An 18,123-nucleotide genomic window follows, 5' to 3' on the forward strand; every position below is an offset into this window, starting at 1 on the left:
TATTCATAAGGAATATTGGTCTGTAGGGATTTTTGGTATTTTGTTTGTTTGTCTCTTTGTTTTTGATACTACCTTTGCCTGGTTTTTGTATCAGGATAAAACCGTCTTATAAAATGAGTTGGAAATGTTTCCTTCTCTTCTTTTTTCTGGAAGATACTGTGTAGAATTATTGATTCTTTAAAGGTTTGGTAGAGCTCTCTAATTAAAACATTTGGGCCAGGAAATTTCCTTTTTGAGACTTTTAAATTTTTTTTTCAACGTTTTATTTATTTTTGGGACAGAGAGAGACAGAGCATGAACGGGGGAGGGGCAGAGAGAGAGGGAGACACAGAATCGGAAACAGGCTCCAGGCTCTGAGCCATCAGCCCAGAGCCCGACGCGGGGCTCGAACTCACGGACCGCGAGATCGTGACCTGGCTGAAGTCGGACGCTTAACCGACCGCGCCACCCAGGCGCCCCTCCTTTTTGAGACTTTTAAAATTATTAGTTCAGTTTACTTAATAGATAGCTATTCAAATGATGTATTCGTCTCAAATGAGTTGTGGTAATTTTTACTTTTCTTTTTTTTTTAATTTTTTAAATGTTTATTCATTTTTGAAAAACAGAGACAGAGCACAAGCAGGAGTGGGGCAGAGAGAGAGGGGGGACACAGAATCAGAAGCAGGCTCCAGGCTCTGAGCTGTCAGCACAGAGGCTGACACGGGGCTTGAGCCCACGAACCATGAGATCATGACCTGAGCTGAAGTCGGATGCTCAACCGACTGAGCCACCCAGGCACACCCTGTAATTTTTACTTTTCAAGGACTTGGTCAATTCTAAGTTGTCAAATTTATGTGTGTAGACTTTCTTATAGTATTTCCATATTCTTCATTTCATTATTGTTGCTTTGAAGTCTGTAGATTTTATAATGATACCCCAGTTCCATTCCTGTGAGTAATTCATGCCTTTTTTCTATTTTTCTGTTAGTCTTTCCAGAAACATTTCAAAGCACCAGAATTATTTTTTCATTAATCTTCTCTTAGAGTTCTGTAATCAACTCTATGATTTCTGCTCTTAATTTTATTAATTTGCTTCTTTCTGGTTTCTTTGATTTTATGTTGCCTTTCTTTTTCTAATTTCACAAGGTAGTATTTTTAGATTGTTGAATTGAAACTTCCTTCTTTCTAATACAAACATTTGATGCTATAGTTTCTTTCCTAGCACTGCATTTACTGCATTCCACAAACTTTGATACATTGCATTTCTATTTTAATGCAAATCAATGTGTTTTTAATTTTCTTCAAGGTTTCTTTTTTTGATCAACAGATTTTATTTAGAAGTGTGATACTTAATTTCTAAGTGTTTGGGGATTTTCCTGTTATCTTCCTAGAATTTATTTCTAGTCTGATACAGTTTGTCAGAGAACATACTCTGTATGATTTCAATTTTTTTTCTAATTAGTTGACATTTTCTTTATGGCCCAGGATATAACCTCATTATGGCTTCACAAGAGTAGGAGCCTAGACCTTGGCTAATGGAAACAAGAGTAAGGTCTCAGTTTTTCCGTAGCATTTGTCCAGAGTAGAACAATTAATGGATGCACATTTTCTGCCTGACTAGACTGCCCCTTTTCAGGTGACATGGCTAGAGAAAGTCGATATCTGTTGGGTTTTTTTCATTTCGTGTTTTTTTTCATTTGTTTGTTTTTCTATAATCAGTGATGTTTCTGGGTTCCCAGCCTTGTTTGGAATATATGATGCAAAAAGAAAAACTCACCATGAGAACTCACCAGGGTCTTATTCCTCAAGTCCAGAGGTCTCTGGATCCCTAGCTTGTCTGCCTTCTCCTCTCCTTTCACAGTGTCCTGTTGTTTGTTTTTACATACTATTTCCAGAGCTTTTTATTACACTCAGGGGGAGAAATAAGGAAACATATCTACTCCATCATTCCAAAAGTAGAACTGTATTTTTAAAGTACTATTAATGCCACTTCTAAAAAATATAATTGTCCTAATGAGTCTGATCCTTAGTTTTTCACCTTTAATAACCCCAACTAAATAGTGACAGAAATATAACAAAAATTAGACAGTGAACGTTTAATTGTGGATATGGTTCTTCTTATTATGGCAATAACAAACAAGGAGACTGAATCACTGATCAAAAACCTTCCAATAAAGAAAAACCCAGGATCAAAAGGATACATAGGTGATACTAACAATCATTCAAAGAAGAATTAATACTGACCCTTTTTAAACTCTTTTAAAAAATACAAGAGGAAACACTCCCAAAATGATTTTATGAAGGTAGAATTACCCTGATTCCAGTGCTAGACAAAGACAGGATTAAATGAAAGTAAACTACAGGCCAGTATCGCTAAAGAACATGGATGCAAAAATCCTCAGTGAAATACTAGGAAGTCAAAATCAACAGCACATTAAGAGTATCATAAGGGGAATTTATGCCTGGGATAGAAGGATGGTTCAACATACAAACGTCAGTGTGATATTAGCAGAATAAAAGAGAAAATTCCCGCGATCATCTCAATAGATACAGAAAGCATTTGACCAACCTCAGCATCTTTTCATTATAAAAATTTGCAATAAAAAAAGTACAAAAAACCCACAAATATAAACACAATAAGGTCATATTTGGAAAACCCACAACTAATATCATAACGCATAGGGAAACACTGAAAACATTTCTTCTACAATCTGGAATGAGGCAAGTGTGCCACTTATGCCAGCGCTATTCAACAAAGTACCGAAAGTGCTAACCAGAAATTAGGCAAGAAAAGTAAATAAAAGACTTCTAAATTGGAAGCAAAGAGGTAAAATTATTTCTGCTTGCAGATGATGTGATAATATGCATAGAAAACCCTGAAGATTCCACAAAATTATGATTAAAACTAAAATTTAGTAAATTCACAGGATACAAAATTGACATAAAAATCAGTGGCATAATCGTACACTAGCAGAAAACTGAAGATAAATTTGGCAAACAATCTTATTGACAATCACAACAAAAAGTGTATATTACTTAAGAATTAAACAAAGAAATGCAGGATTTATACACTGAACTTTATAAAACACTGATGAAGGAAATTCTAAAAGACACAGATAAATGGAAAGACATCCCATGTTTATGAAATGGAATAATTAACATTGTTAAAATATTCATATTACCCAAAATGATCTGTAGATTCAATGGAATATCTACCAAAATCACAATCATGTTTTTTTCAGAAATAGAAAAATCATAAATTCATATGGAATCACAAGACCCCAAGTAGCTAAAGCAACCTTAAGTGAGAAGGAGAAAGCTGTAGGATCACATTTCCTAACTTCAAATTATATTACAAAGCTACAGTAACCAAAACAGTACAGTACTGCCAGAAATATAAACATGTAGACCAATGATTAGAATACAGATTCCAGAAATGAACCCACACATTTTTAATCAACTGCTCATTGACAAAGATTCCAAGAACACACAGTGAATGGTTCTTCAACAAGTGATGCTGGGAAAACTAGATGAGCACATGCAAAAGAATAAAACTGGATCAATATCTCATAGCATACATAAAAATTAACACAAAGGCTTAAATGTATGACCTGAAACCATGCAAACATGTTTCCTAGAAGAAAACATAAGGAAAGAACTTCTTTACATCAGTCTTGGCAATAATTTTTTTGGATATGATGCCAAAAACATGGGCAACACAAGACAAAATAGACAAGTGGGACCACATCAAGCTAGAAAGCTTCTGTACAGGGAAGGAAATAATCAAGAAAATGAAAAGGCAATCTACAGAAAAGGAAAATTGTTTGCAGACTGTATAGCCAATAGTAGAGTAATGTCTAAAATATATAAAGAATTCAAACAAATCAATACCAAAAATACAAATAACTCAATTAAAAAATGGGCAGATGTCCTAATAGACCCTTCTCAAAAGAAAAAATTTGTATGACTAACGCCTATATGAAAACATGCTCAACATCAGTAATCACCAGGGAAATGTAAATCAAAATCATAATGAGATATCACTTCACACTTATGAAGATGGCTCTTACCAAACAGATAAACAATAACAGTGTTGGCAAGAATGTGAAGAAAAGCGAGGCCTTGTGTACTGATGATGGGGATGTAAATTGACACAGCCACTATGGAAAACAGTATGGACATTTCTCAGAATATTAAATAGGATTACTGTATTATCCAGCAATCCCGGTTCCAGGTATATTTCCAAATGAAATGAAATCACTATCTTGAAAACATATCTACACTGCCATGTTCATTGCCGCATTATTCATAATAGGCAAGCGATGGAACAAAACTTACTGTCCTTTGACAGATCAAGAATATATTATACACACACACAGTGAAATACTGTTCAACCTCATAAAAAAGGATTTTGTGCCATTTATGACATGGATGGAACTGGAGGACATTATGTTAACTAAAATAATAGGCAAGACACAGAAAAAAATACCGCACAATCTAACTCACACATTGCATCTAAAACAGTCAAACCTTGAAGCAGAAAGTAGAAGGGTGATTGCTGAGGCTTCGGGGAGGGGAAATGAGATGATGTTGGTTAAGGGTACAAAATTTCAGTCATGCAAAATGAATAGAACCTAATATATAATGTGACTGATGATAGTTAACAACACTATATTGTGTACTTAAAATCTCTCTCCACCCCTGCAAACACAATGGTAAGTATGTAGATGTGATCATATGCTAATTAGCTTGATTTGGGTGCTCTTTTCACAATGTATGCAAATATCAAAGCATCAAATCATCCACCTTAAATGCATACAATTGTATATGTCAAAGATACCACAGTAAACTAATACAAAGAAATTAAAAAAATAGGGGACCCAGAACTTAAAATATGGGTCAGAAAAGATGATTAAATATGGAAGATGTACAGTGTTTCTTTTATTTTGAAAATGATTTAAGGAGTGATAAAAAGTTTAGACAGTAGACTCATATCTTGTAATATGTAATAATAAAGAGATAATTATTGATAAAACATGCTTTAATTTAATAACACATATGTACATTTCCAGTTACAAGGTGAACGCATATAACCAAAGCTTATTTAACAAGTAATATGGTTTGTTTGGGGGACATGACTGCTTGAGTTGCCATATGTATTACAAGATAAAAGTTCTAATTAACTTTTTGGTTGTGAAAAGTTCTCATAAGTACTGAAAAAAAGTCATGTGGATTTACCTGGGAGTTGGGGGAACTTTGTTTTTTTTTTTGTTTTTTTTTTTTTGTTATTGTTCTTTATGGCTGTATGAGCTCAATGTCATAATACAAAAGCCCATTATGCATTTTTCTCTGAAAGGAGAAACTCATAAATTCTCACTTCATTACTCAGAAAGCTTAATAAATTTGCCATCTGTTTTCCAAAGCCTCATTTAACTTCTCAGAACTTTCCTAGTAGAACGGGGAAATGGTTCCCAGTTGAAGTCATGAGCAATATTGTTTGTAGCTATTTGACAATTTACCAAAAAATCATTATTGCTACTGGGAACTTTAAAAAAAAGTAGCTTATATCTGATGTTAATGTAAACACTACTATATCAAGGATTACTAGCATTCTCATAGTTGTTCCTACTAAATTTTCCAGCCATATATTTTTTCTTCACTACTTCTAATATTTTGTTTTTATATTTATGTGTATGTGTTTTAAAATTATAATTTGATATAATATGGCCAGACAGTCCTCTGACTTCAAAACAGGTTGTCTTTGAAAAACATCAAAGAAGCTTTATTCATTGAAATTCGTAGCAATTCCACTCCAAGGAAACACTTAAAATAGTTCCTAAGCTAGTGTATATCGTATATTAATCCTAAATTACTAAATTTGAGATCTGGAAGCCAAGGTAGTGCTTTTATGCACAGTACAATAAGAGAAGGAAAAAAGCAATTGTGTTCCTATTTAGAGGAACAGTGCAGAGTACAGAAACATTTTTACATTGATTCGGTCATTGGAGGATTTTCCCCAAAACCATTTCCTGCCCGTAACCGCCACAGTCTCAGTGACTCTGTGCTGCCACAGGATGCCTTTTCACAAATATCTGGTCCAGTAAGACTCAAGTCAGAAATCAAGGATTGACTTCCCGTAATACCACCTTCTAGCTAATCTCCATAAATCTTCCTTTTCTCATTATAAATTGTGGATAGAAGTGTCTGCTTTAGAAGAGTGCTCTAAGGGACGACCTCTTCTGTGGTTGTGATGGTAAAGACTGAATATATAAGGCAATATATGGAACATTTTGTGTGCTCAGTAAGTGGCTGTCAAAGATCCTTATTGGGGCGCCTGGGTGGCGCAGTCGGTTAAGCGTCCGACTTCAGCCAGGTCACGATCTCGTGGTCCGTGAGTTCGAGCCCCGCGTCGGGCTCTGGGCTGATGGCTCAGAGCCTGGAGCCTGTTTCCGATTCTGTGTCTCCCTCTCTCTCTGCCCCTCCCCCGTTCATGCTCTGTCTCTCTCTGTCCAAAAAATAAATAAACGTTGAAAAAAAAATTAAAAAAAAAGATCCTTATTAAAGAATCCATGATGTGTTGGTTTGTCTTCTGGAGAATGACTGGCAATTTAGACAAATTCATACGTAGCACTGAGGTCTCATAGATGAGGACGTTTAAAAATCACCAACCTGGGTAGGTATTTGGTATGAAGTCCCTCTGCATTGGAAATGAAGGATAGCCTTCCTATGCTGCTTTGCACAATTTATAACTTTTTTCTGGCATCTGGAACCAAAGGTCCTATAAAATTCCAAGATCCTTTCACTGCAAATTATCGAGAGCACCAGCTACTCAGGCTACGGAGAGAAGAATGAGGAGAGGGCAGGGACACCTATTTAAGAGGGCAGATCCTGCATCCATCCACGTTGGTTGTGCTTCAGACTGTAAAAGAAACAGAAGCACCAGGAAATAAATCAGGGAGAAAACATTGAAGTCAGTTATGTGTGTGTGTATGGAATTGACATACCCATTGCTTTATCTGAAAGGTTATTTAAAACTGTTGATTGAATTAGGAAAAGAAATATGGGGTGAAGGACGTATGTGGGCAGCATATGCTTCTACCTATAAAAGAGCTTCTAAACTGGGAATCACTGAGGATGCTGAACCATTTTTATTTCTAAGAAATTGTCTTCTTTGTACATAATTTATTTTTCAAGTCTTCTATTTTCTTTTATGAGCTATTGAATTTTATTTTCTCATGTGTTAGGAATGCAAAACATTTTTAACTTGGAAAGCGATAAGTTTAAATTGACATCTTTAAGGTAAAACAAATATATTAACTGCCTCTAAAATAAGTAACTGTCAAGGGGAATATGTCTATGGTGTGATCTTTTTTTTTCCTTTTTGCCGAAAGTCACCATTTACCTATAGAAGAAATGTAACAACATTTTTATTTTAATGATGTAAATGTAAACATTTTGAAAATCAAAATTTAAAAAATAACAACACACTTGAAAGCATTTTCCAAGGAGTAACCTAGAGTATAACAATCAGGTACAATGTTATCTTCTCATAATAAAGAAACAAATAGTGCTAAAAATTACAGTAATCATGAAATCTTTGAAAATGACAAAAACAGAATTTTGAATTGAAAAATTAATTATTTGATTTTGAAAACAGGTACTGTAGAATTGTTCATAATATATGCATATTTTATTTATAGCCTTTTACATTTGCATTAGGATCAACTGTTTAAATTGTCCCATTTGAGTTTCTTAGGGCATCTCTCATGTCTTTTTCAAATTTATGGTCCCAGGTATCAAGACATTGGCTGGCATATTATCATTTACTAAATAACTTAGTATTAGAGAAATGGTATGAATGTGGCATTAATGTATATCAGTGTTTTTTTTTATTCACTTAGAGGAATGATGCAAGATATTATTAAACAAGATTGTATATTACATCAGGATCCTAGGAGTACTTAAGACTTTGAAAGTAAGCATATTAGTATAGATTGGGAATTAAATGAGTTTTTATTTTTATTCACCAAACCTTGTAATAGAAGTCAAGAGACCAAGATAAACAATAAGTCAATAGCCCACACCACATAAATTTTACAAATCAGTGTACCTTAAGGCATCTTATACAATCAAGTGCCAAAGTGGGTTGATCTTCCAGAATGGCAAAATAAGGTCTTCTAAAATGGCGCTTCTCTGGAAAAGCAGTGTTTAAAAAAAAAGTCAAAATTATCAGAATTAACTTTTTCAGACTTTGAAATTAAACACGTTTGCAAAAACTGTGGATTTATTACAGACATGCTCATGCTCTGTCTCTCTCTGTCTTTCAATAATAAGTGAACATTAAAAACTTTGAAAAAATAAGTGACATAAGGAGGCGGTGCTTGTGGCATGTAGGGTGCATATTGGCAGTATAGGCTCATTACAATTCACCTTTGCTTCCTCTGTTGGGTCATTTCTTTTGGTGGCAGATATTTTTCTTGCATGTCTGTCTTCTTCCATTTAAATTTTTTTTAAGTTTACTTATTTATTTTGAGAGAGGTAGAGTGCAAGAGGAAGAGGGACAGAGAGAGAGAGAGACAGAGAGAGTCCCCAAGCAGGCTCCGCACTGTCAGCACAGAGCCCAACGCAGGGTTCCATCTCCGGTGAGATCGCGAACTGGTGAAAGCATGAGTTGGAGGCTTAAGCGACTGAGCCACCCAGGAACCCTTGTCTTCTTCAATTTTGACTGATCGAATTTCTCCACCTCAGCCATATTGAGTTTGTCAGACACTGTTGCAGAGGAAGTAGAGGAGGGCGTACAGGAAGTGGAGTTAATAATAATTTTTATTTCACATAGTTTAAAAAACACGTATGACAAACATGGATTAAAATTTGTTATTCTTTTTTATGAAGTTATAAAGTCAGTAACATGGCTTTTTTAAAAAAATTGAGGTATAATTGACAGGGAACATTTCAGATGTATAACAGAATTATTTGATATTTGAATACGCTGTGAAATGATCACCACAAAGTCTGGGTAACATCCATCACCATACATAGTTACAGTTTTTTGTCTTTGGATGTGAACTTCTAGGACTTACTCCGTTAGCAACTTTCAAATATGCAGCACCGTGTTATTGACTCTATAGTCGCATACTGTGTATACAACCCCATGACTTATTTTTTGTATACCTGGAAGCTTGTAACGTTTGATGCTTTTCCCCTATTTCACCCACCCCCTAATCCCTACCTCTGACAACCACCAATCTGGTCACTATATCTATAAGTTTATTTATTATTATTATTCCACATATATGTCAAATCATCTCTTTCTTTGTTGGACTTATTTCAGTTAGCATAGTGCCTTCAAGATCCATTGATGTTGTCACCAATGGCAGGAATTCATTCTTTTTCATGACTGGATAATATTCTTTTGTGTGTGTGTGTGTGTGTGTGTGTGTCTCACATTTCTTTATTTTCCATTAATGGATATTTAGGTTGTTTCCATATTTTGGCTTTGTAAATTATGCCACAATGAATACGGAGGTGCATGTATCTTTTTGAATTAGTGATTTTGCTTTCTTTGCTTATATACCCAAAGTGGAAATGCTGAATCATATAGAAGTTCTATTTTTTTAATGTTTATTTATTTTTGAGAGAGACAGAGACAGAACATGAGTGGGGGAGGGGCAGAGATAGAGGGAGACACAGAATCAGAAGGAGGCTCCAGGCTCTGAGCTGTCAGCACAGAACCCTACTGGGGCTTGAACCCACAAACTGTGGGATCACAACCTGAGTTGAAGTCGGACGCTTAACTGACTGAGTCACCCAGGCACCCCTGGAAGTTCGTTTTTACTTTATGAGGACACTTCATAGTATTCTCCATAGTGTCTGCACCAATTTACATTCCCACCAACAGGGTACAAGTGTTCCCTTTTCTCCACTTCCTCACCAACTCTTGTTATTTCTTGTCTTTCTGGTAATAGCCATTTAACAGGTGTGAGGTGATATCTCACTGTGGCTTTGATTTTCATTTCCCTGAGAATGAGTGCTGAGCACCTTTCCAAGTACCTGTTGGCCATCTGGATGTCTTCTTTGGGAAATATCTACTCAGATTTGTCCATTTTGAGAATCAGATTATCAGGGCGCTTAGGTGGCTCAGTAGGTTGTCTGACTTCAGCTCAGGTCATGATCTCACAGTTCGTACATCTGAGCCCCACGTCGGGCTCTGTGCTGACAGCTCAGAGCCTGGAGCCTGCTTCAGATTCTGTGTCTCTCTCTCTTTCTAACCCTCCCCCATTCATGTGTGTGCCCTCTCTCTCTCTTTTTCACTGTCAAAAATAAATAAACATTTAAAAAATTACAAATCAGATCATCATTTTGCTCTTGAGTTGTATGAATTATTTATATTTGGGGGATATTTATCGAGTCAGATTTTTACAAATATGACCTCACATTCAATAGTTTGCCTTTTTCTTTTTCTGTATAGAAGCTTTTTATTTTGATGTAGTCCCACTTATTTATTTTTGCTTTGTTGCTTTGTTTTTGGTGTTGGATCCCATAAGAAAAAAATCATTGCCAAGACCAATGCCAGGGGGCTTACCATCTATGTTTTCTTTGAAAATTTTATGGTTTCAGTTATTACATTAAAGTCTTTAATCTATTTTGAGTCAATTTTTGTGTATAGTGTGAGATAGTGGGCCAGTTTTATTCTTTTATATGTGACTGTCCAGTTTTCCCAACACCATTTATTGAAGAAATTGTCCTTTCCTCATTGTATATTCTTGGCTCTTTTGTTTTAAATGAGTTAGACAATATGCATGAGTTTAGTTTTGGAATCTCGACTCTATTCCACTGATGTGATGTATCTGTCTTTATGACAATGCCGTATCATCTTGATTCTATAGCTTCGTAATATAGTTTGAAATCAGAGTGTGATGCCGTCAGCTTTGCTCGTTCTCAAGGTTGCTGGGCTATTCAGAGTCTTCTGTGGTTCTATACAGATTTGGGGATTGTCTGTTCTATTTTTGTGAAAAATACTAGCGGAATTTTGATAAGGATTACATTGAATCTATAGATTGCTTTGGGTAGCATGGACATTTTAACAGTATTAATTCTTCTAATCCATAACCACAGAATATCTTGACATTTATTTGTGTCTTCAATTTCTTTCTATCACTGTCTTTTGGTGTCTAATGTACAGCTCACTTACTTCACTGGTTACATTTATTCCTTGGTATTTATTATTTTGATGCAATTGTAAGTGAGTTTATTTTCTTAATTTCTCTTTCTGATAGTTTATTATTAGTGTATAGGAATGTAATAGATTCCTGTATATTGATTTTATACCTTGCTATTTTACTGAATTTGCGTATTAATGCTAATGTTTTTTAGTAGTGTCTTTGGGGTTTTCTTTTATAATATCCTGTTATCTGCAAATATATGTATTTGTAGATATTTAAGTCCACCCGGTCCAATATGGTGTTTAAGGATGATGTTTCCTTTTGATTTTCTGTCTGGATGATCTATATATTGATGTAAGTGAGGTATTAATCCCCCAACTTTATTCTATTACTATTTCACCCTGTAGATCTTTTAATATTTGCTTTATATAGGTGCTTCCTAATTTATTAAATGTTAGAAAAACATAATTGATTTCGCCAATCGATTCATTTCTCTGCTCATTTAAGAAAGAAAAATGGACTTCTCTAAAAGATTATCATCTATACTTACTTTATTATTTTTTTGCAATCACTTATGAACTGATTGCTATGAGTCTTTTGCATCCATTTCTCCATATAAACTTCTTTGTCAAGGATCAAAATGATCTCCATGTTGCTAAATCCAATAGTCAATTTCCAATTCTCATTTTCCAGACTTTGTGTTTTGTCTCTCTCCCTTCCCCGGCAATGACTGTTTTCTTTTTTTTCTTTTTTCTTTTCTTTCTTTTCTTTTCTTTTCTTTTCTTTTTTTCTTTTCTTTTCATTTCTTCCCTACTTTCCTGTATTTTATACTGCAGGATTCCCCAGATTAGTCCCTAATCCGTCTCTCTACATACCCTCCAAGCCTTGCCCTTCTCACTCAGATCACTGCTTTATCCTTTATCTCATCTTTGTTCTGTCACATCCTAATTTTTATAACCTACCTTGATTTTTCTACACTAATATATACATGTATATAACATATATATTATATATATTATATATGTTATATATTATATATGTTATATATATGTTATATATGTGTCATATGTTATACATATATATGTTATATATAATATACATGTTATATATAATATATGTTATATATGTTATATATGTTGTATATATGTTATATATGTGTTATATATATGTTGTATATATATGTTACATACTTACCCTTTTAATCCTATATGCTCTCAAATATAACATGTCCGAAACTAAACTTGATCTTTCATGCAAACCCTGCTTTTTTTTCATAATTTCTCCATTTTGCTAAATAACAACTCTCTCCTTTCAGTTGCTCAATCAAATATTTTGGAATCAACCTTGACTCAAGTTTACTTTCAAATCCTGCTCCTTTCCTTATTGAAAACTTTATAACTTCTTTCCTTTTTTTCAATCTTCTTCCCAAGAGCTTATTCTCAACAGTGTAGTCAGAATTATAATTTTAAGACTTATGTCAATTCTTGTCACTTCTCTGCTCAGAAATTTCCCTTGTTTTTTTTCCATGTCACTCGGAGTAAAACTCATGAAGAGTTCATATGGACTGCAAATTCTGACCTGTGTTATTTCTTTGACTTCATTTCCTAGAGTTTTTTTTTAGACATTCCCTTAGTTCTGATTTTGCACACATGGCAGTGGAGATTCTCTTATCTTGCAGCCCCTCCCTCACACACTCTTGCTGTCTTCTCTGCTTTCTTTTCTTTTTTTAAAAGTTTCTCTTTCCTTCTTATTTAGTCAGTTTTTTTTTGAGGGAGAGAGAGGGCACAAGTGAGTGAGGAGCAGAGAGAGAGGGAGAGAGAGAGAATCCCAAGAGGGCCATAGAGGGAGGGAAAGAGAGGAAGAGAGAGAGAGAGAGAAGCGGGACTCACTCATTGCGGGGCTCGAGCTCACCGGATACAGAGCTTGAACCCACAACCCGCGAGATCATGACCTGAGCTGGACAGAGTCTGATGCTTAACTGACTGAGCCACCCAGGCGTCCCTCTGTTTTATTTTCTTGACTTTACTTACAATTATTTCAGCAATATTATATTTAATTGATTTAGAGTCTTGTATCTTGTGTCTTGCCACTAGAATTAAGTCCCTTCAGGACTTGGTTTGTCTGTTTTGCTCACTATTTTTTATCTTTCCACCAAGAAAAAGACTAAATGCCTATAGAGCACTCAATAAATATTCACTGAATGAATGAATGAATGATTAAAATTTGAAGACAACTTATGTTTAGTGAGATTTATGGCGTTCAGAAGAGCTTTATTGTAAATAATCATAATAAATTTGATGTAAAAATAATAAATAATTTGATGGGTGTCATTGTGGTTGCTCAGCAGGTAGATGGACAGATGTGTAGGTCTAGGAGTCATATTAGAAATGAGTAAATATATATATATTTATATATTATATAAGTATATATATATACACATACATATATATCTGTATATACACATACATATATATCTGTATGTATACATACATATATATCTGTATATATATTTGTATGTACAGATATATATGTATGTATACATGAGAGTTAAAGCCCCAAGAACAGATATAGTTGCCAAAAGTGACCATGAAAACAGGAGAAAGATGAGTTGACATTGGAATCTAGAATCAAAATTGAGCGCATGTCTGCCTCCTGCTTTCTCTTCTTACCTATCACTTCCCGCCTACCACTCACGCTCCTGAAAAAAAGGTGTAAAAACTTCAAAGTGCCAATCTACATCAAATAATTGGCATATAATTTACAAGGTATGAATAATTGGAATGAGTAATCTTTCTAAAAATTCCTGTATGATTAGATATTTATTTTTGACAATCAAGACATTATCTCCAAGTCACTAAAGATGTGGTAGAATTATTTTTGAGAAAACACTGTTATATTTTGCCCATTTGCAATATTCAGATGTTTTCACCTTTACCAAGAGTGAATGGCATGTTTTTTTTCTGGTTTTATTTTTTGTAACAGTACATGGGCACATGCAGATTTTCCAAAACTTTACCACACCTTTCATGTCTGGTGGACTTAATCTGGGTTGATATCAAACATATTCAAAGTCTCCGGGTGACATAAACTGGCGGCACAAAGAGCGAAGGGATGAACAGGCGACTTTGATGCAGAGTTAAGGCAAGCGGAAAGCTGCTCGTGGGCAAATACACGTCCTGTTGCCAATGAAGTGGGTTGTTAAAAAGAAAGCTTCTGAAATAATTTATGATGGGGTGACTGAAAGCATTTTTCGGTTAAAGCCTTTAAGGAAATGAGCATAACTAAATCAGATCTTTGCTGTTTTCCAGAATCAGCTAACATTTGCCATAGGAAGCTGTGAAATACAATACCAAAGTTTTGAAGGGAAGTACTGAGGCAGCGTAGCTGTTTTATCTATATCGTACAGAACTATGAGTGAATTTGTGTTGCGCTTTTAGTGTGTTTCTGCTGCATGACCTGAGAAAATATTCCTAAACTGAATTATTTTATTTCAATAGTTTCCTGGTGGATGGCAGATATTACACTCTGTCCCAACTGAATAGACACGTTATGTTGTTTCTCATCGTATATTACGAATTGCAAACACGATTAATGTGCATATCCGTTGTAATTCTGCATCCTTTATTACAAATGTGTAACGATAAAGCAACAACTTTGTCAGAAGTTTCGTGTGGTGTATTACCCTCTAGCGAATCCTCTTTGTGATAATTTTGTCATACAGATTCCATTCAGCACACGTATGTGTCTCCTCTCTATCCTCTTGAAATTAAGACATTTCTATGGGACGATTGATGGTTTTCCATAAAAAATATTTGTGACGTCAGCTTTTAAAATCTATCCTGAATATCACCTCCTGATTTTACAGCCAGTCTAACACCATTCGTGTTTGAAAAACGAAAAGGAAAAAACCAAAACGCCTTGTTTCTTTTTTTTTTTTTTTTCAACATGGGATACAAATTTCCTTAAAGATCTCAATGGGAAATACTTTTAAAAACTTCAAACTATTATTGGGCCTTGGTTGAGTTTTGTTGTTTTTTTTTAAACAGTCAGATACAACAAATTTAAATAATCAAATACAACAGTTAAAATTAGTTACATTTAAAATTAGTGCATGTATTTTATTTTGGAACAGCACCATTTGGCTCCTGGTGCCGTAAATATTGATATACCCTTGCTTTCAGCATTTCGTATTCAGTGTCTTATGACAAATTGTAACTTATTCTAGAGAATAATGCAGAATATTTTTTAAATATTTTAATCCAAATGTATCATTGGAAATGTGTATAAAGAGGTGAAAAATACTTTTTAAGCCACTCCCATGTTTCTCTTGTACTTTATCGAGAATAAGATTTTATTCTGGCCAAATATATCTCTATGCAGCATTTACCAATACTGAAGTGACTTTCATAGATAATAAGAATGCTTAGTATTTCTAGCCTCGGACTGCCATGTTTTGAAGTAGATCTTCAATACACATGAAGTTTACATATTGAATAAAAAGGCCTACAGTTTATATGCATCGGATATAATGAACTGGTTCCAATTGGTTTTATCAAGCTTCAAAAAATGACTATTATCTAGTTGTCTAGTTATTATCAAGTGTTTTCAAGACACTGATTTGTATTTGATCTGAAGCTTTTCTCGTTCCTTTGCAGGAGCTGGAATTTTCAAATCTGTTCGCTGTTCTCCACTGCATTCATTCGTTCTTTGCTGCCAAAGTAGCTTGTTTGGACCCTCTCTTTTTAGGCAATCAGGCTGCAGCTTCCGCTGCTCCCAGCTCTGCTACAACAAGCAAAGCCAAGTACACAACCTGACACACGGGGCTTCCTTTTGCCATGTACCATGACTGTACAAACCGAATAAACATCCTCATCATTTTAGACGCTGGAGAAACAATGGTGTCACCAGGTCGACAGTGAATTCGATTTGATATTTCAGCAGAAAACAAGAAGGTCCTAAGGGATCTCAAAAGCATTTCTGTTTTCGAAGGCATTTGTGAATAATCTTAAAAGAACCTAACAGCTCGTTCTCACTCAGTTTATTTGTACCAGTATTTCATCAAAAGTGAAGACAAAAAAATGAATGATTCAAAGTATGTACATAATATAAAAAAATTGTAAGCTACCTATAAATAAAAATACCACTTAAATGGTTATTTCTGTATTTTAGATTATTTTGTATGACAGATACCTGTCGGGCCAGATCATGAACTAATGCCCTATCATTGAATTATAAGTAATATAAAGGAGGCAGACCATATGGCAGCAAAGGAAAAAAAGCATGCAAAATTTCATCAAGGAAGAAAGCACTTTAATCTGCTGGTGTAGAGTTTTCTGTGTATTCTCATTCCGCAACATGACGCTGGCACTCCAATTTTGTTTATCTTGTTGTCAGATACTCTTAAGAATTTCAAAAGAATAAATTCATTGATTCCATGAGAGTCACAATGTAAAATGTATTATTTTTCCTTAAATCACTGAAACCAACGTTTTATCACTGCTAGTGTCAACCAAATATGCCAAAAGATGTTTATTTAATTATGAATGAAGAAAACATTCATGAACCTCTTGTTCTTTCCTTTGTTTAAGGAGATTTTTACTTACATAATGGGATTTGGTATCGCATTAAAGTTTCATAAACTTTCAGTGACCCCAAAAACTTTTGTAGAGAAAGCCATAGCGACACATGTGGCATGTGAAACAATTCTTTGTAATCCTAATTCTAGTTATTTATGGACTAAAATGATCATAGGGTATAGTCTCCGAGTTTTATGTTAGGGAAATGACATTTTCCCATTTTAGTAATATTTTATGAGAAAATAAGGTGAGATACGAAAATAAAATTTTAAATTTCTAACTTACCATGTCATAAAAATGATTATATAAGGCCAAACTAAATGGGTTATTTTAGGTATCTTGTGTTAGTAAATGTAAAGGGGATGGAAATCTGAAAACATCAGAGGTATGTGCACATGACAGATCCCAGGCGTTACATGACCATTTGTTTAATGTCAAGAACCTTCTCCTTTACTACAGCTGTACTGAGATCTGCTTTTAAACAACCGTCTATTAAAAAAAGAAAGATTACTTGTATGTTAACATGCATGTCCCCAACTAAATCAAACACTGGATATTTCCTTGTGAAGATGATGAAATACCCAATAAGTTGGTTTGATTGTCTTTTTTTTTCTTTTTCAATATTTTTTTAATGTTTATTTTTGAGAGGCACAGAGAGACAGAGCATGGGTGGGGGGAGGGCAGAGGGAGAGGAAGACACAGAATCCGAAGCAGGCTCCAGGCTCTGAGCTGTCAGCCCGGAGCCCGACGCGGGGCTTGAACCTGTGAACCACAAGATCGTGACCTGAGCCGAAGTCGGTTGCCCAACTGACGGAGCCACCCAGGCACCTCTGATTTTCTTTTCCTAAATAGGACAAAAAATTTACAAAAGAAAGGATCAAAATTGTTTGCAAAAAGGACACATGATCGTTATACTGACAAATTTATCAAACTATTTCCATAATCATCCTAAATTATCAATTCACTTTGTGTCTGGTTAATTCTTAAGCACATTGAGATTGAAAAAAAAAAAAAAGCCAGGGCTCATAATTGTAACTGGCAAGAGTTGAGTTGCATCTAGGACGCCTTATTGAAAGAACTGTGGCAAATAGGACACCACGTGGTTTTTACATGGTTTCTTTTGACCATGAAATGAATATATACTCAAAATGGGGAGAACACTGTGAAATTACTGCTCACTATCTACTGACCGAAGGGGACAGTCATTCTAAAGCCAGGAGCCCGCCAAAAGCAGGCTTCAGGAAGGCCCGGAGCCTGGGGAGGAAGAGCAGAGAGACACCTGCCCCTTAGGGTGGGTAGCAGTAGGAGCCGGTTCCTTGCAGAATCTCTGCTGTGAGTTAGACGCGTATCTCAGAGCGCCCCACATTGGGGCAGCGTGGATGTGTCCACAGTGAGATCATCCGGTCT

At 35.1% G+C, this 18,123-nt stretch overlaps 1 protein-coding gene across 1 annotated transcript in view; it reads left to right on the plus strand.

The window, feature by feature from the left end:
* Positions 1-17,304, plus strand: part of SNTG1 (syntrophin gamma 1) — an 888,982-nt gene extending 871,678 nt beyond the window's left edge. The window contains exon 20 of the mRNA XM_019822636.3: positions 15,796-17,304. Coding sequence (XP_019678195.1) covers positions 15,796-15,954 — 159 coding nt within the window. The 3' untranslated portion in view covers positions 15,955-17,304. The remainder of the gene's footprint in view (positions 1-15,795) is intronic.
* Positions 17,305-18,123: the final 819 nt, after the last annotated feature.

This window comes from Felis catus, chromosome F2 (genome assembly GCF_018350175.1).
Source record: "Felis catus isolate Fca126 chromosome F2, F.catus_Fca126_mat1.0, whole genome shotgun sequence".
NCBI lineage: Eukaryota > Metazoa > Chordata > Mammalia > Carnivora > Felidae > Felis > Felis catus.